The sequence below is a fragment of the Mus musculus genome, chromosome 6, assembly GCF_000001635.26.
Source record: "Mus musculus strain C57BL/6J chromosome 6, GRCm38.p6 C57BL/6J".
In the NCBI taxonomy this organism is placed as follows: Eukaryota; Metazoa; Chordata; class Mammalia; order Rodentia; family Muridae; genus Mus; species Mus musculus.
Window position 1 is genome coordinate 135,137,257 of NC_000072.6, and position 20,957 is coordinate 135,158,213.

General features: G+C 47.8%; 1 protein-coding gene and 1 non-coding gene across 3 annotated transcripts in view, besides 1 other annotated feature; one reads left to right on the plus strand and one right to left on the minus strand.

Annotated features, from left to right (window-relative positions):
- Positions 1 to 262: 262 nt before the first annotated feature.
- Positions 263 to 20,957, minus strand: part of Hebp1 (heme binding protein 1) — a 30,697-nt gene continuing 10,002 nt past the window's right edge. For both annotated transcript variants that reach the window (NM_013546.3, XM_011241224.2), the window contains exons 2-4: positions 17,895 to 18,033; positions 15,565 to 15,745; positions 263 to 807 (exon numbers count right to left, since the gene is read on the minus strand). In NM_013546.3, the coding sequence (NP_038574.3) occupies positions 633 to 807; positions 15,565 to 15,745; positions 17,895 to 18,033 (495 nt within the window). In that variant the 3' untranslated portion in view covers positions 263 to 632. The remainder of the gene's footprint in view (positions 808 to 15,564; positions 15,746 to 17,894; positions 18,034 to 20,957) is intronic.
- Positions 4,291 to 4,854: an enhancer, noted in NCBI's record as "Hebp1R3 preCRMcc fragment". NCBI's record gives its function as "erythroid enhancer when stably integrated in mouse MEL cells" and the evidence as "EXISTENCE:reporter gene assay evidence [ECO:0000049][PMID:17038566]".
- Positions 11,392 to 11,525, plus strand: Gm22881. The gene has a single exon (XR_003956630.1). It is a non-coding gene; the product is annotated as a small nucleolar RNA SNORA17 (small nucleolar RNA).

Consider the following 20,957-nt stretch of genomic DNA (forward strand, 5'->3'; position numbering starts at 1 on the left):
GCTCAGCGCTGTTCAGCGTGCTTTCTGCTCATCCAGAGGTCTTGGTTCAGTTCTCAGCAACTCAAGTCTGACGGCTCTGAATTCCCTGTTACTCTAACTCCATGGGATTTGATGCCTACTGATGGGCTCTGAGAGTACCTGCCCACACATGAACACACACACACACACACACACACACACACACACACACACACACACACACACACACGTAAAATAAATGTTCTTAAAGGACTATAGAACTGGGAAATAATTTAAAACTGTCTCCACTGCATACGTCAAAGATTTGTATTTTTGGTTTCTTTCTAGACAAAGTTCTTAAAAGAATCACAGAAGAAAGTTCATGCATAAGTCACATATTTCCTCACTAACAAAAATACAAATTCGATAATTATTAAAAATCAGTTTTTAGTGGCAGAGGAAATGCCACTGGGATTTTTTTTCTGGTCTGCCCCAGAACTTTCTAACTCAAGAATGATGCTGCCAATCTTGGCTTATTTCAGAAAATCAGCAGTGAGGGATTTTGAAGGAACATTGGAGCTGAAGAAGTACCTCCCCCCACCCTCCCGCCCCTTGACCCTAAGTCAGGGGACACAGTGGCACCCTTCCAGGACGTTCTCAGTTCATCAAGTGACTCATGCCTTCACAAGCCAGACCTCGTTACGGCGTCCATAGGGCTTCATGGGAGGGTCATATCCGGCACAGTAATAGACATCACCCTGGTAGGTCGCTGGTGTGCCCTCCAGTGTGGTCCGTAGCTGGGTGGCATGAGCAACATAGTCTGCTTCCTTGGCATAGCCTCCAAATTGCCTAAAGATTGAAGAGCAAGGGCTGGTAAGAAAGGACATGACCTTGCGGAGAAGACAAGTCTTTTAGAGAGAAGATAGGGCCACGGTTGGGACAAGCATGCCAGAGAGGTGACCCCCAAAGGGGGTCTATTTCAGCTCATCTGTAAATATGCAATGTTTTTCCTGGTGTTATGAGTGTTGTATGCAATATTGCAACTAAACACTGTAACTCGGGGAACGGAAGGCAGCAGTGGTCCCAAGCTGACTATGAGCCCTCCTTATGAGAGGCAGACTACCCCGCCTTTCACCATTTCCTCCGGCTCCCTCTGCTACCTCAGCTGCTGTTCTTCTTAGCCTGTCACCAGCAGGAAGGACAGACACCTAGGAGGAGCCACGGTGAAGCTGTCAAGGTTGGGGTAGCAGCTGTGTCTTCTGAAACAGGACAGCTGTTGTGAATGAGCACGTCCTAACAGGGACACAAGGTGGCTTCATTAGATCAGAGCTGACCAAGGCTGGGAACCAAGGGCGTCTTGGGAGGGACCCTGTGCAAGCCTCATTTGCTTTCCTAATGAAGAAACCTCCTCTAATCACCCCCCCTTCTTTGCAAAATCATAAAAACTTTCCTTTCTAGGAAGTAAAGAGACTTCTAACAAGATGGGCTATTTATGTGACGGCAGAAAAGGGGCATAGAGAAGCCGTCCCTTCCCAGTTTAGTCCGTCTCTTATATCACTGCGTCCACAGCAAAACTCATCCCGCAGTCAGCTCTAAATAAACCACTCTACCTCCGGACTCCCCTAACCTCTTTATTAGAGTCAAATACACCCGCATTGCTAATGAGCTTTGTGACTCAAAATCTGACTTTGGACCCGGCCAAGACGAGGCCAAATGATACATTATTTTTGGTGGAGTTCTTTGAATCATGCTTGGCTCTTTTACGAGCGGGTTAGTCACGCTCAGCCAGCACTCGGTCTGTTGATTACAGGGTCACTCAGGACTTCGTCTGTGAGGGACTGCAAACAACAGCCAGCAACAGGGAGGGCGATGAAGCCAGTTTCAAATGAATGCAGCTTGGTTCTTCGTGCAAACTGATGGGAGAGTAGAAGGCAGAGAAGACGGCTGAGCTGTTTCTTTGAGCCTCACCAAGGAGGAAATGGGATTGGAAGAAAGACGACAAGCTTCAAGGACTTTTCTAGCAATAACGGCCTGCAAGACACTGGAGTTTTGTATTGTCTGTGTCTGAGCACCACCAGTGTGAAACATGGAGGACCCTGGCTATGGGAACGTGCAGACGGCTTCCCACAGACTCTGCCTTGATATGAAACTGTTGTCTGAAATGGACAATTCTCCTTCTCTCAATTACTGATTTTGGGTGGATGGGAGAGATGGCTCAGGGGTTAAGAGCATCTGTTGCTCCCACAGAGGACCCGAGTTCAGTTCCCGGCACCCATGTCAGGCAGCTCACAACAACCCTAACTCCAACTTCAGGGGATCCAATGCCCTTTTCTGGTGTCCAAAGACACAAAACCACACACACACAGACACATGATTAATTAAATGTAAAACAAAAGCTTAAACACCGAAACAAAAACAACATCAAAAGACTGATTTTGAAAAGGTCCAGAAGTATTGTACTTAAGTGAATCTTTCCTCTGCTGGAGGCAAAATGGCTGCCTGCAAGCTCCAATCGTAGCCCCAGCACTTTCCAGCTCGTGGTCAAGATCAACTCCTGCAGTATCTTGAACATTTGAGCCCTTTGTCAAGTAAGGATGATGATAACAGCACTAATTTTGAGAGTTGGCTTAGGAAATTAAGGGAGAAGAGACTGCCCAGTATAGTGCTTGTCACACAGTAGCTACCACTTTTACAGTTGCCCCTTGGTATCTCTGAAGTAATTATTCTAGGTCCTAGGTCCTGCACAGGGACTAAAATCTGTAGCTGCTCAGGTCACTTATGCAAAATAGACTGTATCTGCATGCCTGCCTGCATGGATCCTGTGTGGTCGGTCCTCCTCTCAGATACTTTAGTTTTTATTTTATCTCTCTCTCTGTGTGTGTGTGTGTGTGTGTGTGTCAGAGAGAGAGAGACAGAGACAGAGACAGAGACAGAGACAGAGACAGAGGCTGAGGGAGGACCTCTGTGTGCTATAGCACAGATGGAAGCAAGAGAACAACTTTTTGGAGTCAGTTTTCTCTTTGCACACCCAGGGTTCAAACTCAGGTCTTCAGGCTGGCATGGTAAGCACTTCTACCCACTGAGTGCTGGCCCCTCTAAGGCCCTTAAATAATTTTTGAATTACAGACCGTATCTCATGCCATGTAAACGCTGTGCAAGTTGCAGTTAAAATGTACTTCTGGGGTAATAATGAGGAGAAAAAAAAAGTTTGTGGGCCAGTGAATGGCTAACCAAGGCCGATGAACAGGAGCCACAAGGCCAAAGAGAGAACAGACTCCCGAGATACACATGAACACACACACACACACACACACACACACACACACACACACACACACACACACACACACACCAACTGTTTGGTACAGAGACAAATTTCTTAGGATTTTTGCCACACAGATCTATGCTGGGACAAGCATTGATGAATCGTGTGACAATTACTTCTTAAAATTTTTGTTACAATTATTTATTTATTTATTCATTTATTTGGTTGTGGGTGTTGGTGTGTGTACGTGTGCATAGCATAGTGCCATGGTGTGTGGGAACAGAGACCCGACTGTACAGGTTATTTCTTTTCACCATGTGGACCCCAGGACTTACACTCGCATCAGCCAGCGCCTTCACCAGCTGGGCCATCTCAACAGCCCTCACATGGTATCTGAATATCTGTCTGACACCGTATGACAGGTCATTTTTGTCAGCTTGGCTGGTTTTAGCATCACCTAGGGTACACATCTCAGGGTGTGCCTGCAAGGATGTTTTCCAAGAGGTCTAACTGAGGAGGGAGTGGATACAGGCAGTGCCATCGCATAGACTGGGGTCCTGGGCTGAATGGAAAGGGAAGAAAGCAAGCAAGGTGAGTGTCAGCATCCCTGGCATCCTTCACTCTCCTCTTGAGGACCCTGGACGTAGTGTGACCAGCGGCCTCACACTCCTGCCTCCAGCCTTCTCTGTCTCGAGGAGCGCTATCCCCTTTCCACTGAAGAGATATGACTAGCTCTGGTCAGTGAGGAGCGATTCAAGGTACAGATGTTGCTCAGAAAGCTGAAAGGTTGTTCTCAGGGGTCCTACGACCTCCTTCAGTGATGACAACAGGAAGAGGACCCATCAAAGGTTTCTTGGGAGTGGAGACCCAGTAAAGAGTGGCAAAGGAAATGTCATCACTCAAGAATTTATAAAGTTCACTCCTGAAAACCCCCTGCATTTATTCCTAGGCAGCACATGATGCTATGTAATAAAAATAAAACTTCCCTAACTGCTTCGCTATAGAAACCACCAGGAAACAAACAAGGCTGGGAGGGTCATAGAAATACAGGCATGTGCTGTCTTCTCTGCTCATTTTACCAACTCACTCTGACCCTAGTCACAGAAAGACAAACAAGCCAGCTAGCCAAGTCCTCCCAGGAGCACAGCCCCTCATAGGAAGGAGGCCCAGCCTGGCTGACTCAGCCTGCCATCAACACCAAGTGCCTCATCCCTACCAGTCTCAGCCTCCACTCGCACACTCAGGACGACAGCTCCGTGCCCACAGCTCTGCGAATTCACGAGCGTGCTTGAGTGAGTGGCAAGAAATGCTTGTAAAGTGCTTCGAGCTCCCCACAGGAAATTGAATGCTCAGACTGTTTTCGTAAGCCTGTTAATAGGTGTGTAACTCCTCACCTTCAAAGAAGCTGTCCTCCAGGGCACTGGATTTTATCTCACCCCATGTCAGACTAGCAACCGTGGTTACCATGGAAGCAGAAAGACATACCCGTATCTACGTACGCACACATGCACGTGAGTTCAGGGAAAAAATAAAGAGGCAAACTAGAAAGACTAGGAAAGTTAGGAGGTGGTCAAGAGTCAAGCTTCAGTCAGTCAAGGAGGCCAATATGCATGCCATGTTATCTTTCAGCGAGTCTGTGATGCTCTGTGTGTGTGTGTGCGTGTGTGTGTGTGTGTGTGTGTGTGTGTGTGTGTGTGTGTGTGTGTGATGATTCTGAGGTTGACCATCTACTGTTGTCTAAAACGTTAACAAGAGGATACCAGTTTACAGAGTTAGCTGTGGTTCTAATTTCTCCTTCTGTTACTGTGACAAAACACTGACCAAGAGCAACTTGGAAGACAGAAAGGGTTTATTTGGCTTACACTCCCACGGCACAGTCCATCCATCATAGGAAGTGAGGACTTCAGTCTGGAGGTGGCAAAGCAGAGGCCAGAGAGCAGTGGCTCTCAACCTTCCTAATGCTGTGACCCTTTAATACTGTCTCTCATCTTGTGGTGACCCCAACCATGAAATTATTTTTCTACTGTTATGAATCATGAGTATCTGATATGCAGGATATCAGATATGTGATCCCCGGGAAATGGTCCTACAAACCCCCAAGGGGTCGCGACCCACAGGTTGAGAACCACTACTATAGAGTCCATTGTCCCCCCCCCCTCGCCTTTCCCCACTCTTGCTTGCTCAGCCCGCTTTCCTATAGCACCTAGCACCATCAGGCCACAGATTGTACCTCTCATAGTGGAATGTTCTCTTGCATATCAATCATTAGTCAAGAAAATGCCAAAGACAGGCTAATATAATGGAAGCAATTTCTCCATTGAGGATCCCTCTTCCCAGATGTGCTGGCTAGTTTTATGTCAACTTGGCACAAGCAAGGGCCATCAGGGAGGAGCAAGCCTGTAGGGCTCTTGATAGGGGGGAAAGGCCCAGCCTATTGTGGGTGGGGCCACCTGGGCTGGTGGTCCTGGGTTCTATAAGAAAGCAGGCTGAGCATGTCATGAAGAGTAAGCCAGGAAGCTGAACTCTTCTATGGCCTCTGCATCAGCTCCTGCCTCCAGGTTCCTGCCCTGCTTGAGTTCCTGTTCTGACTTCCTTCAATGATGGACTACAATGCAGAAGCTTAAACCAAAGACACCTTTCCCTCCCCAACTTGGTTTCAGTCACGGTGTTTCATCACAGCAACGGTAACCCCAACTAAGACACCAGGCAACTTTAGATTGTGCCAAGCTGAGAAAACTAACCGGCTACACACACAGCAGCTATGCACCAAACTAGAGTAACTGCCCATCTCAATTCCACAGGGAAGATGGCGTCTCATTGATGTCTACTGAACAAGTGCAAGAGCTGACTGGGTGGAACATCCTTGAGCACAGAGCCCAGAGCTATAAGAGGGTAGAGAACCTCTGCTCTGTGGTGTCCTGGCCACCAGCGTTAGTGGTCATGTCCAGCATACCGAGATTATATGGGCAGATGGAAATACAACATACCTGGAGATGAGTGGGCATTTACATATATGATCCTATCTCATCCTTATGACAAACTAGGCATTGTTATCTCTGTCTCACAGACATGGAAGCCGTATGAGTCATATGCCATCAAGTTGACTGTCATGGCCCTGGCTCTCAGCTCCCTCTCTCTTCATTGTTTGGTTTGCTTGGGAGCAAATCAAAGACCCTGCACATTCGAAGTAAGCTCTCTGTCTCTGAGCCACGCCCCTTGCCCTTCCACCTTCTAGTCTTTCCTTTTTTTATTTTTGGAGATAGTGTCTCATTCTGTAGCCCAGGCTGGACTGATACACATACTACGAGCTTACTATAGGAAGCCCTAGCTGGCTTCAGATTCATGGCGGATCTCCTGCCTCTGGATCCTTACTGCTGAGTTACCAGCACGAGGCACCATCCCTGGCTTCGACTCTTCCTTCCACAAACATGTCATTACATTAAAACGGCAGCGGTCTCCCTTAAATCACTCAGTCTCGACGATCTATTGCCAGTCTCTGCTGAGAATCCAGTTGTGGGGGCTGAGTTCTCACCTCGGTGGGCAAAAGAAGGACAGTCATTTGGAAGATCACCTCGAGCCTTAGTGTAAGGAAAATCCTATTCCCCAAGGTATTCACATAGGGCCTGTGAGATGGCACAGCTGGTAAAGGTGCTTGCTGCCAAGCCAGAAGACCTGAGTTTAAGCCCCGGTACTCACATGATGGGAAGAGAGAACCATTTCCTAAAAGTTGAATTCTGACCCCATCATGTACACACCAAATAAATGTGTGTGTGTATGTATATGTATATGTATATGTATATGTATATGTATATGTATATGTATATGATGTATACATACATATACAGTGGAGCATAGTTTTAATCCCAGCAGAGCTCTTGTATATTCCAGGTCAGCCTGGCCTACACAGTGAGTTTCAGGCTAGCCAGGGCTACATAGTAAGATCCTGTCTCAAACAACGACTTAAAACAACAACAGTAGCAGCAGCAGCAGCAGCAGCAACAACAACATGACCTATTCAGGTAGTGTTATCTTTTTTTCCCTAAGGCATTTTATTTATCTAAACAGTCCTGCTAATTAATGTACAATCTCTCTGTAGACATCTCTTAGGCTGCAGAAAAAGAATTTATCCATCAAGCATTCTCACTGTATTCCTTGAAATACAGATCCCTTCTGTTACCAACCTTGTTTTCAATGACACTCAGGAGCCAAGTGCTGTAACTGCACATTTGACTTGTGGTGACACCGTGTGGCCAACCCGGGGAATAAGCTCAAGGGAAGTTAGGATGAGATGTTCAGTTATAAAACATTCACCCACGGAGCAAGGCTGAATAAAGACAGTATTTGGTTCTTCTACATTTTGTTTGTGTTTGTTCTTGTCAAGGCTTCCCTATGTGCCCAGGCTAGCCTCAAATTCACCATCTTCCTAGTCTAGCTCCCCGTGTGCTAGGCTTGTAGATGTGTAGATGTGTGTGTATTTAGATTTCATCAAATGGTTCCTCCGTTCCCTTCCCCATCCCTTCCTCCCACCCTTTCTTCCATGGATTCACTTTATGTGTGTGTTACGTGTAGTGTGTATATATGCTCCCTGTGTGCTCATGCATGTATATAGTGGTGTGCACGCATGCATGTGTGAAGACCAGAGGTTGACACTGGTGTCTTCCTTATTTCTCTCCATCTTATTTTTTGCGATGTCTCTCACTATACCCAGGGCTCGCTGATTTTGCTATACTGCCTGGCCAATGGGCCCCCGTCTTCCTGTCTCTGCTTCCCTGACACTGGGATCGGCCATGCAGATTGCTGCACCTGGCCTTTTCTTTTTCACATACTGCTGAGGATCCACACTCAGGTCCTCTGGTTTACAAGGCTATCCACTGACCCGTCTCTCTAGCCCCTTAGTCGATCCTTTAACATTTATTTATTAATGAATGTTGTGCATGTGTGTGTGCACGCTTGCATGTGCCATGGTGCACATGTGAAGGCCAGAGGACAACCTGGGGAACTGGTTCTCTCCCTCCATTTTGTGGAGGCAGGGGTCTCTCGTTTGTGCTACTTCACTGTGTACCCCAGGCTGGACTATGAGCTTCCAGATGATTCTCCTGTCCCCAGCTCCATCTCACCACTGGGGGCTGAGAACACAGATACATGATCTGCATCTGTGTTTTTATGTGGATTCTGGGAACTGAACTTAGGTTCCCAGGCTTGTGTGGCTAACGCTTATAGCTACTGAGCCATCTCTCTGGTCCTAATCTACCCTTTATTGAGGTGTCCTTTTTCATCATAAAGAACCAGGTCTTAGAGGAATGGTTAACTCTAGCTTGAGAGCAGGAAATGTTAAGATGTGTTTGAAAATAAGGAAGATGCCAAAGCAGGCGAGAGGTGTGTCAACAGATTGAGAGATCAATGGGAAACCAATGTGGCTCCTACTGGTCCTAAATGGCACAATATGTGCATCAGAGAGAATAAAAACCTCAGATCCTGGTTCACTAGTGCTCACCTGTAATCCCAGATCTCAGAGGGTGGAGGCATGGGGACCATGCTACACAGTGAGTGTGAGGCCAGGGTGGGATTCTGAGACCCTGTCTCGAAAAGGGAGGAAGGGGCTGGGGAAATGACTTGGTGCAAAAGTAAAAGTGCATGCGTGTGATCCTGCGTTTGAACTTGGAGTACCCACAATAAAAGCCAGACACATAGGCAAAGCATCTGTAATGTCAGCACTCTATTGGGGTGATAGGAAGTGGAGATGGGAGACAGCGGACAAGGAACAGAGGGTCTGTCTCAAACAAAGAGACCACAGAGGCCTAGCACCCAAAGCTGCCCTCTGACCTTCACACCCTCTTCATGGCATACCCAGACCTGTATTTATAACCGCACCACATAAATAGATTTTCTTAAGGCCAAGAAAAGATAAATGGAAGAACAAAATAACAACAACAAAACCCAAAGAACAAGCTCGAAACAGTGCAATGCAGCCAGCATATTCAGAGTCGTGCTTCTGTTGATAGTAAAAAACAAACCAAAACACCTAAACCAAGCAAGCAACCAACCATAAACAAAACCAAAACCAAACCAAAGCAAAACAAGCCAGAGAGGAAGATCGCCGCCTTTGGAAGACACCAAGGGAAGAAACCAATAATCCTAAAAACTAGCAGAGGAAAAGAGCCATGCCTCCTGCTCTCTCTGTGTGCTTCTACCTTTGTAAAACTGAGAGAAGAGGCGAGATTTGTGTTTGTTGAAGTATGCCAACTGATGAAGGATGATGCAAACACAGAGGACACTATCATTTGATGAGCTCCCATGAGACAGGCACGTAAGCAGGAACATCCTCAGCTTACCAGCCAACTCCACAGGAGCAGAGCTTAGCAGACGCAGAAGCCCCTACCAGGCCTCAGCGCCAAGAGACACAGGAGTCCCTAGTGGGACTCAACAGCAAGGAAAGATTCTTGGTTCAAACCTGAAAGCCTCAGTCTGAATGCATCTCTAGTACCAAACACAGGCTACAGGCAACACAGGGGCAAAGGACGTGTTAGTGTGACATGTAAGTGCCAGGATTTAGGCTTAGGCTTTGGGAAGCAACAGGGCCAGTGATCCACCAACCACAAGAACAAATGAACATGCTCTGTGGTGTGCAGAATTACAAACTGAAAAGGCTTAAGAGTGGACTGACCGAAGCCAGTGAGATGGCCCAGCTGGTAAAAGTGCTTGCTATATAAACCCAATGACCTGAGTTTCACTCCCAGAACCTGCAGTGAAGTAGAAAACTGACTTTCAAAAGTCAGTCTTTGACCTCCTCATGCGCGTGTAGAACAAGCAGGCCCACTCTCATGCACACATATCACACACACACACACACACACACACACACTCGCGCACACACACCAATCAATAGGCTAATTTCGAAGGATGCATGAGTTCAAATCAACTTTTAAAATGAACTGTCAGGTAATGGGGGAGTCAGGCATGGTCATTTGTGCCTTTAATCCTGGCACTTAGGGATGAGACAGGAGGATTGTGAATTCAAGGTCAGCTTGGAATACATGATGAGACCCCTCATCAAGCACCGAAACAAACAAACAAACAAGCAAACAAACAGCTAGAGAAATAAATCAGATAGTTTATATTGTTAGAATTTAACAAATTACTGTTAACATTTAGAAGTAATATGGCATGATAATATTTTTAAAAATATCCCATAATTAAAATATTTGTAGATGAAATCATATAATGCCTAGAATTACTAAAAAAAAAAAAAATAGTTGAGAGTGTTTTCCCTGTCACCATGTGATGGAGGCTGTCCCTGAGCTGACCATCCATGCTGTGTGATGGGTGCAAATGGCTTCCCTATCTTTTTTGCTCTCTCCCTTCCGTAGGTGGCTGGGTGTGCTGCTCAGTGAGAGAGCATGTGCAGAATGAAAGTAGCCATAACATACTTAGGGACAACAGGAATTGTACTGTGGTGGTTTTGGTGCAAAAGGCACCCCCATTGGCTAAGATATTTGAACTCTTGGTCCCCAGTGGTGGTGCTGTTTGGGGACATCACGGAGGAACGGTGTCACTGGCTGTGGGCTCTAAGAGTTTATAGTCTGCTATACCCCATCTGCTCTCCTCGCTCTGTTTTGTGTTTTCTGCTGAAGTTGTGATAGCTCAGTTTCTAGCTCTGGCCTCCTGCTGCTGTGCGTCACCCACCGTTATGGACTCTCCCTCCGGAACTGTAACACAAAACAAACTCTTCCCTCCATAAGTCACTTCTGGCCGTGGTTTTTCTCCACAACAACAGAGGGTAGCCCGGGCAGCAGCCTCTCACTATTCTGAGATCAGCCCCATCTGCAACTGTGGCTACTGCTGTTGAGGGTGCTTGGCCCGAGCTGTACATAGCTAGGTACCCGTCGCACAGTGGGATTTCAACAGATGGGGAGTCACCAATCACTTAGAAGAGACTTGGCTTCTGAGGCAGGACTGGATGAAAGGATAAAAGACAGGTAGCAGGGCTGGGGTGAGGAGTGAACTGATTCAATTGTGTCAATCTTTAGATAATTATCAGATAAAGCATTAAGAAATGTGTAAATGGTACTTTAGGAAGTACTGATAGGTGCTTTCACAAGAACCCCAGGATGTTGATTAGGGGTGCTTAACCAGTGGGGGGAAATTAACTCTTAAAGAGGCTTACTAACCCTGCCTCTAGAATCCCTGCAGGTGTGGCTGCTGTGCCTCATTTGCACCAGTAGGTGGCAGAGAGGAGAGAGGCCACATCCACCCTCTGCGCTCTGACCTATGAATATTCCCAGGAAAAAGCTAGCCTGAGATAACCACCAGTCTGGCACTACACAAGCCCTGATGGCTCTTAGGACCCAGAGCAAGTAGGAAACTAGAAGAATCCTGCCTGAGGCTGAGGGCTCCTGGCAGAAGTGAGTCCAAGGCAGAGAACTCCATGGGGCCACTTGGGGAGTGGGGTGAGAAGGTAGCACAAGATGACCACCAGATCAGTGCCATGGGGAGCTAGCCTGAGATGACCACCAGTCAGGTGCCACACAGGCCTGGGGGTGGGTTGGGTACATATCACGCCCGAGATGACCCACTGCCTGGTGCCTTAATGCAGGAGTCAGGCATAGTGCTCCTGAGACAACTCCAGACACTCAAAGACCCTGGATACCACTGAGAGGAGCAAGGCAGTGGTGAAGAAATGGAGCACAAAGAGAAACAGAAGGACGTGGGCACAATGAAGAGAGGCAGAGCTGGAGACTGGAGGGTAGAGAGGAACAGCCCGATGTGAGTAGCTGGTGATGCCTTGTGGGACCATGGTGGGGTTCTGGCTTCTACTGCCAATGTGGGCCACATCTGGGCTTGTGGCTCTGCAGCAGCTGGGGTCTGTTTTCACTAAAGGCCAGACAGACATCCCTGGTTTAGGCTGTTGCCTGGGGACATGTTGATGTCTGAGGGCTGTACAGAACTGGCCCCACCCCTCACCTGTCATCCTGGGAGTCCCCAGGGCCATGAGAACAGGAAAGCTGGTCCCACACCCCAGCCAGCTGCAGTGCTCTGAGAGCAGCCCCTGCACATTGCAGGAGTTGCCTATGCGACACCCCTGAGGATACGAGCAAGTGTTTGGAGACCTAACACTACCTACCACTCATCTCCTCGTCCCTTGTCCCTCACTACCCAAGGCAGCCAGGAGACCTATCTGACCCTAGGGTCATGAGAGCAGGAGAATTGGCCCTGCCCCTCACCAGCTGCAGCACTTGGGGGAGCCGGCCCTGCACCTCACCTGGGCAGATTGGTAGAGCTGACCCTGGTGGTAGGGTTGTGGGCAAGCTGGTCCTGAGGGTGTGAGTGTGAGAGAGCTGACCTCCACCTTGCCTTTGCCACCTGTGGCAGGCAGGAAAGCTGGCCCTGAGGTCATCAGAGCAGGAGAGCTGCATCTGCCCCTCACCTGCTACAGGCCCTACACCTGGCCTGAGCAGCAGGGTAGAGCAGGCCCTGGTGGTGGGGGTTGTTAGTGAGCTGGTCCCGAGGGTAGGAAAGTGGGAGAGTCAGTGCACTGAGCAGCTCAGATACCTCTCAGGCCCAGATCCAAGGCTTTGAGTTGGGGAGAGACGATGAACAGGATTAGGGTGCATGATGTGAAATTCACAAAGAAACAAAACGTTTTAGAAAAGAGAGGCGTACTAATTTCTAAAGCGTCATCTTGCAGCAGAGCTGATGATCACATTGCATAATAGAAGTTTACTACTCGCCACTTCTCAGAGAGCAGGAAGGAGAGAGGGCAGAAGGAGCTGGGGACTGACAGAGAGACCAGTGGACACTCAGAGTGTATGGTTTAAGGTGGCTCTTACTCTAAGTAAGTGCTTCCTTAAGCTTAGCATCCTGGGTGCCTCAGTTTACCTACCTGCCTTACTCCCGACTCTGCTTAGAGTTTTCAGGAGCCTCTGCACAGAGGCCGAGGAGTCTGAATAAGGGCTAGAATAGAAAGAAACATGGACTGGGGGTGGGGGTGGGGTTTCCATGTCATCGGCACGGTTGCATTACCCACTCTGTGCTCCAGGAGGCTCTGTTCACCCAGCCAAAGAATGCCCGCAGCAGGCAAGCTCAAGTCACACTAGCTTTCTTTCTTCTTTTTCTCCTCTCCTCTCCTCTCCTCTCCTCTCCTCTCCTCTCCTCTCTCTCCTCTCCTCTCCTCTCCCCTCCCCTCCCCTCCCCTCCCCTCCCCTCCCCTCCCCTCCCCTCCCCTCCCCTCCCCTCCCCTCCCCTTCCCCCCCTCCCCTCCCCCCCCTCCCCCCTCCCCTCCCCTCCCCTCCCCTCCCCTCCCCTCCCCTCCCCTCCCCTCCCCTCCCCTCCCCCCCCCCCCCCCCGTCTTTCTTTCTTTCTTTTGGCCTTTTGAGACAGGATTTCTCTGTGCAGTCCTGGCTGTCCTGGGACTCACTCTGTAGACCAGGCTGGCTGGCCTCGAGCTCAGAAATCCGCCTGCCTCTGCCTCTCAAGTGCTGGGATTAAAGGTGTGCGCCACCACTGCCTGGCCTAGCTTTCTACGCTAGCTCTGGGGAACAAAGTCCCACCCCCCCAGAGGAGGAATTAGAATATGGAAGCCTAATAGCCATAGTTGGGTGGGGTAGAGGGCTTTCAGTAGACAGAAACCATGCAGTGAAAGATCATTTGTATAGTTAATTTTCACGAAGTTGAGCTTGAGCGGACCCCAACCCCTGATCTGTGGTTACTACTGGTGAAGGTTCCGGCCTTTCTCTGACCCTGGTTAGGTACCTGTTACACGGTGGGATTTTGATAAACAGGGAGTCACCAATTATCTGAAGAGACTTGACTTCCGAGGGCAGACTAGGGACCAAAGGTTAGAAAACATGCACCAGGCTGTGGGCATGAGTAGCTTGGTGGTAGAATATGGGACAAGACTGTGCCAGGAGACTTGGTGAGGTTGAGTTCAGAAACCCCTGCACCTCATACCTGAAGACGGTAGGCGTTTCACCTCCTCCCAACCCAAACATGGTCAAGAGACCATGGCACTCCATGGAGAGGACACTGGCAATCAGTCAAGTAGAGGCAGCACCTCAAAGCCCCCCCACATGCAGATGAGATACCCCTAACATCTCAGACCAAGCCAATAGAAAGCATCTGCTGTCAGACCCCAACCCTTGCCAATATATATATGTATGTATATATATATCCCTGCCCAGAAGAAATAAAGGCGTGAGAATTACTTCATCAAGGATTGTCTGAGAGCGTCTGCCATATAAGAGCTGTAACACCTTTTTGGGGAGGAGAGTTCTCTCCTGAAGCTTTCATCCCCTGGAAGCTGCTTGAGCCTACTGAGATCACTTCCAGACCTCGGCTCCCAACCTCCCATGCCCTCGATCCCACTCCTTTAGGAGAGCACAACTCTTTGGCCACCTGGTTGGGCCCCGAGCCTGGCAGATCTCACCAGAGCCCCACAGATTTCTGTGGATTAGCAGACAGCTTCTGGCACAGACAGACAGTGGAATACAAACTCAGCGTGCATGGGGTGCTGGGTTTAATTCCCAGCACAAGAAAACAAGACGAAGTAAAGCAAGAAAGAACAGGCAACAGTTTGCATCTACTACTTTCTATAGTGAAGAAATGTAACTGCAGAGGAGTCCTAACACAGAGCCAGAGGACAGGAGGGCAAATGCGTCCTTCCCTTAAAGAACCATAGTCCAGGAACAAGCAGGGGGCTGGCTGTTCAGCTCTGACAAACTCTCTACCCTTCTAGATCTAAGGAAGTATGGGGTGTAAATCATGTAGTCCCCAGCTATGTATCCAGGACCCCAAACTATTATTCACACACACACACTCACACACTCTCACACACACACACACACTATTGTCAATATTATTGACATATATAGTACTGACATTATAGTACTGGCATATATTATACACACACACACACACACACACACTCACACACTCTCACACACACACACACTATTGTCAATATTATTGACATATATAGTACTGACATTATAGTACTGGCATATATTATTCACACACACACACACACACACACACACTCACACTCACACTCACACACATTTATATATCCCTTGGATTTTCTAAGAACCTGCTATGGCTAACGCAGGTGTCCATCTTGACCTTAGGCAGAGGTGACTCTTTCTACCTATCAATATGGCTACAGGCCCAGGCATTTATCGAGATAAACCACAAACGCATGTGTGCCACAGCCTGCAGAAATTACAGTGAGTTACTGCCATGACTCGCTGTTTCCTCATTGAATCAAGCATCGGTGAAAAGCCAATGTAAATATTCACTAAGATCCGAGGAGTGGCTAGGACCAGCAAACTCGAAGTGTGTCTCCTTACGTGGAATAGACAGTGATGCCCTCCCGTTCCTCGATCTTCACACTCTCATCACTGGGGGCCGGTGGGCTGCCTTGAAATTGGTTCGGAATCCGGAACCAGACTTTCAGTTTCTTCTGTAGGGAGCCATCTTCATTGGGAAACACGGCAAAAGAGACAGGGACTGTCATACCCATGCCGACTCCTGAAGCATCAGAACACAGAGGGAGCAGACATTAGACAGAGGGCGTAAATCTCAGGTCTCTTCCATAGTGATTTAAAAAAAAATGAGCAACAAACATTTCAGCCAGTAAGTACATGAATTAGACATGTGCAATGTCCTTCCTTGTATCTGCTGGACGTTGGCGTCGGTGGCACCATTTATCCATGTTGTATGTTTATATGTGTGCCTGCGGGAGTTTATGTGCACCCTGCTCACGTAGGTATCTGTGGAGGGCAGCAGAGGGCAGCAATGCCCTGGAATGGGGGTCACGGATGGCTGTGGGCCACCAGGTGGGGGCTGGGAACTGAGCACTGGTCCCCTGCAGGAACAACCTGTGCTCTGAGGCACTGAGCCATCTCGCCAGCTTTTCAGTTTGCTGGGAACTGAGTTTAGGACTTCTGTAAGAGCGGTAATCCACCCTAACCATTGTGCCATCTCTCCAGCACCCCCGTGCTTGAAGAAAACAAAACCAAAAACTATTTGGTGGCACATAGCAAGAATGTAGATACATAAGAACCTGCATTTTTGAGAGAGAGAGAGAGAGAGAGAGAGAGAGAGAGAGAGAGAGAGAGTACATAGTTTGTAACTGGTCAAAGCAGGAGTATTTCTGAGTGAATTAGAGACGCATGATGCCATACAGTGCAGCTATGAGTAACTATTCTTAAGAAGATGCTTAGCCGCAGAGGGTAATTATGAAACAACATGGTGCAGACACAAAATATGCTATTGTAGGAATACTCAGTTTATATGAAAAGTCCTTGAAAGCGCCCAGTGGTGGTTGCGCATGCCTCTAAGGCCAGCTCTCGGGAGGAAGAGGAAGGACTGGAAGCTCCAGCAGTCTGAGCCTCACAGCACGATCCTGACTCACAATCCACAGCTGGGGCTGGGGCTCAGTGGTAGAGCATTTGCTTAGCACGCCCAAGGCCCTGGGTTTGGTGCCAGTGCTGTGCTGTGCTGCTCTAAAGAGACAATGGGTGAACCAGAAAGGAGGAGGAAGTTAGTCATAGTGCTTTCTTTATACACAGGCTCACCCAAAGAAATGCTCTAACAGTTAAGAAAAAAAAAAATCTTTTTGCTAACTTACAGGTTAACTTATTTTCCAAAGTCTGCTTACTTTGCTCCAAGAAAATATTACCATGGTTAAAAATAATTCTTCATTACCTTTCTAAGTCCAGCATGAAAAATACTCAAAAATTAAACCCAGCATCTCTAGTTTTATTTTATTTTAAAACCTATGACTAATTTGCAGGAATCCTACAGGGCCACCTAAGTCAGAGAGCTGCTTAAGGGTCCTCAGAAGACAGAGGCAAGTGGCTCTCGGAGAGTTTGAAGCCAGCCTTGTCTATATAGTGAGTTCCAGGACATCCAGGGCTATGTAAAGACCCAGTCCATCTCCCCGCACCCCCAAAATCATAATTGGTCTGGAGAGATGGCTCAGCAGTTAAGAGCTCTTACGAAAGGTCCTGAGTTCAATTCCCAGCAACCACATGGTGGCTCACAACCATCTGTCGTGGGATCTGATGCACCCTTCTGGTGTGTCTGAAGACAGCTACAGTGTACGTGTGTAAATAATAGTTAATAAATAATATTTTAAAAAATATAATTTACACTCCCAGGGTGTACCTTACATGAAACTTCACTCCAATCACTTTAGAAATGGGGTTGGGAGAGAGGGCAGCCAGCACGGGCAGCCATGTCCTAAAGTCAGGGATGGTTTAAGAGCTCACAGATCTTCAACCACCAAAACTGGGTCTCACAGCTCCTGCAACCCCACAGTCTGGGGGCTGACAGATTTCTAGCCCGGTGCTAGGAGTCTCTAGTTAGATGACAACCACGCCTTGCACAGAACTCAGCCTACTGTGGGTTACCACATTCACCCAATGCAAGGACACAGTGAACACGCAGTGTTAAAAACAAACAAACAAACAAACAAACAACCAGGGCGAGCACCTGGCTCTGTACTTACAAAGAACAAAGAACTGAGTGACAGAGACCATGTATAGCTTAACCTGACAGGCTGATATCAGAGTGGTCTGATGGCCAAGCTTCCTGCTGTGAACTTCCTGCACATGACATTGGAATAGGCAGTCACAGGTGTCCATGGCCATTCCCTGTCCCCTGGGACGCTCACCTTTGTCATTGGTGCCACCCACATACTTCATGATCTTGGGCATCGCTTCCCGGAGAGCCTCATCCACTGGCTTGTCTGTCACTTCCACAGTAGCAAACTTGCCCCCTTCACAGGCTCTTTCCTCATAGGAGACATCTTCCTGGAGATGCGGGAGACACGGGGAGTGAGAACAAAGGAGCTCAAAGCAGCGAGAAACCCCCAGAGTGGGTGACCGCGTGGAGACGGACTTGATAGAAAGCACTATATGAAATAGACTCTGAGATTTTTCTAAGTAGACTATCAAAAGATATTTTTAAAAATCTCATAGGAAGGGATAGTGCACACCTGTAACTATAGCACTTGGGAGGCGGAGGCAGAATAGGAGTTCAAAGTTATCCTCAGCTACATAAGTGGAAGGCCAGCCTGGGCTACATGACATGTTGTCTCAAAGAAAATCACTGCCAACCAAGCAACCAAAGTAGTCTTGTAGTTGATAATCTGAGGGGGACAGAGAAGCTATTGTACCCCCAGAATACTAGAAACACTACAAAAATGAAACACCAAGAGATCAAAAAAGCTTTTGGAGATTTAAAAAGAAAGAAAGAAAGAAAGAAAGAAAGAAAGAAAGAAAGAAGGAGAGAAAGAAAGAAAGAAAGAAAGAAAGAAAGAAAGAAAGAAAGAAAGAAAGAAAGAAAGAAAGAAAGAAAGAAAGAAAGAAAGAAGTACTGGGTGCTGGAGAGTTGGCTCAGAGGTGAAGAGTGTGCAGTGCTCTTGCAAAGGACCCAAGATTAGTTCCCAGCACCCATGCTGGGCAGCTCTCTGTAATTACAGGTCCAGGGCATCCAATACCTCTGAATCCTAGGGTACCCCAATTCTTGTCCACAAATAGATGAATTTAAAAATTAATCTTTTAAAAGTATGCTAACAGTTATGAAGAAAATCCCTAGAAAGGTTAGAAGACAACATTGCTGGGAGAAAAGCAAGAAAAGAAGAAGAAATCAGGAAAAGACAATAAGGGAGCTAGTAAAAAGAAGGCACAGTGGCATCTGCCCCTAAACCCAGCACTTAGGAGGTGGAGACAGAGGGATCAAGAGTTCTAGACCAGCCTGGGCTACATGAGATCATGTCTCAAAAAGCAAAAAAAATAATTAAATAAAATCAAACCAAAAACAAAACAAAAAAACAAACGCCCCCCACCCCCCCATGCTCCTTTCTACCAAATACACCTACCCAAAGAAGCTATAAAGACGAAGAGGAAGAGGAGGTAGGGGACAGGTGGTGGCAGTGGCAGCCAAATGACAAACGACAGCATATGCTGGCAAGGATAGGGTGCAGGGAAAGAGAAACCATTTACCCTGCTGATAGAATGCGGAGAGGCTCAGCGACTATGGGAGAACTAAAGCCAGAATGGCCACAGGAGCCAGCTGCATCATTCCTGGGAATGTACCCGACGGAACCCAGGTCTGCACGCCACAGGGCTCCACACACCCATGCTTATGACTGTGTTATTCACAACAACCAACACATGGAGCCAGGCTAGACGCCTCCCAACAGATCCATGGGTACAGACCGTGCGATTCAGACACAAGTCTTGTTTAGCTGTAAGTATGAGGGAAACAACAACACTTGCAGGAAAGTGATTGGGACAGGAGAGCACCACGCTGAGTGAGATAATGCAGACTCAGAGGCAGATACCATGTTTCCTCAAGGGCAACGTCTAACTTTAAGTGTAACAGACTATATGCTCAGGTGACCGGCCTGTGGACTCTGAGAGGGGAGGAAGAGGTCTAAAGGGAGGGTGGAGGCGAGTGAGAACAGGAATCTTGTTTGCTTTCATATAGAATCCAGATTTAATTATGCACACACACACACATGCACACACACACACATACAAAGGACAAGAAAGCTGAAGGGGAACTATGTGGAGAGCCCGGGAGGGTGGGGGTGGGGTGAGAAGAGTAGGAGCAAATAAGAACAAAGTGTTATTATTTATAGCGAGAGATACGATGAAACTCTCCTAATGAAGCTTATCATCATGTGGCTCAGCAGGTAAAGGCACTTGTCACTGAGCCTGATGACCGAGGCTCAATTCCCAGGTGCTGTGTGGTGGAAGGTGAGGTCCGACTTCTGCAAGTTGTCCCCTGACTGTCACACGTGTGCCACGGTGTGCTCACTCACACGAACGAACACATGTACACACACACACATACACACACACACACACACGCACACACACACACACACACACACAAGTAAGTAAGTAAATAAATGAATAACCAAAAATGCACAGGAGATCCAACTTTTGGGAGATGCCAGAAAAGCAAAGAAAATCACAGAAAGGAGAAAATAAACAAAAAATGCACTAATAGCAACAATCTCCTGGAAACTGAAAATCCCAATGACAACCTTGTTCTAGAAGCATGGCTGTGATGTGTTAGAGGGCTGGGATCCAGCTCTGAAGTAGAGCGCTGACTTACTGTGGGGGAAGCCCTCGGCTACATCCCCAGCACCACCAGGGGGAAGAAGTACTTTTGTCCAACAGCTTCTAGACTCAACACTACCGCATACCTGTCACTCAACACTACCCAATCCCTCTGTTTATTCTAGTGTCAAGAGGGAGCCTGGTGCCCTTGACGAGTGTGTGTGTGTGTGTGTTTGTATGTGGAGTGGTGCTGTGTGGTATGTCATGATGTGTGTGTGTGTTGTGTGTCTGAGTGTGTGTGTTTAGAAGCTCTGCCACCAAGCCACTCCCTCTTTCTCTCTTTTCTCTCTTTGTGTATTTATTTCTTTTGGGGATGGGGATGGGACCTTGTAGAAGTTACCATAAATTTGTGGGGTCCCATTAGAGTTGCCATGATACTGGAGAAATGGGGGTCCCTTCTTGGGGTTCTTAGAATCATTAATAAAAGAACTTAAAAACAGGTTCAAAGGGAAGTCTTTCAGAGCTACACCAACCAACCAACTCAGGCCAGGTGAGCTGCCTGGGGGAGAAAGAGGAAAGAATGAGGGTCTGCCTGACACTGCTGACATGGAGGAGAGAGGAAAGAACGAGTTGTTGGACTGACACTGACATGGAGGCCGTGC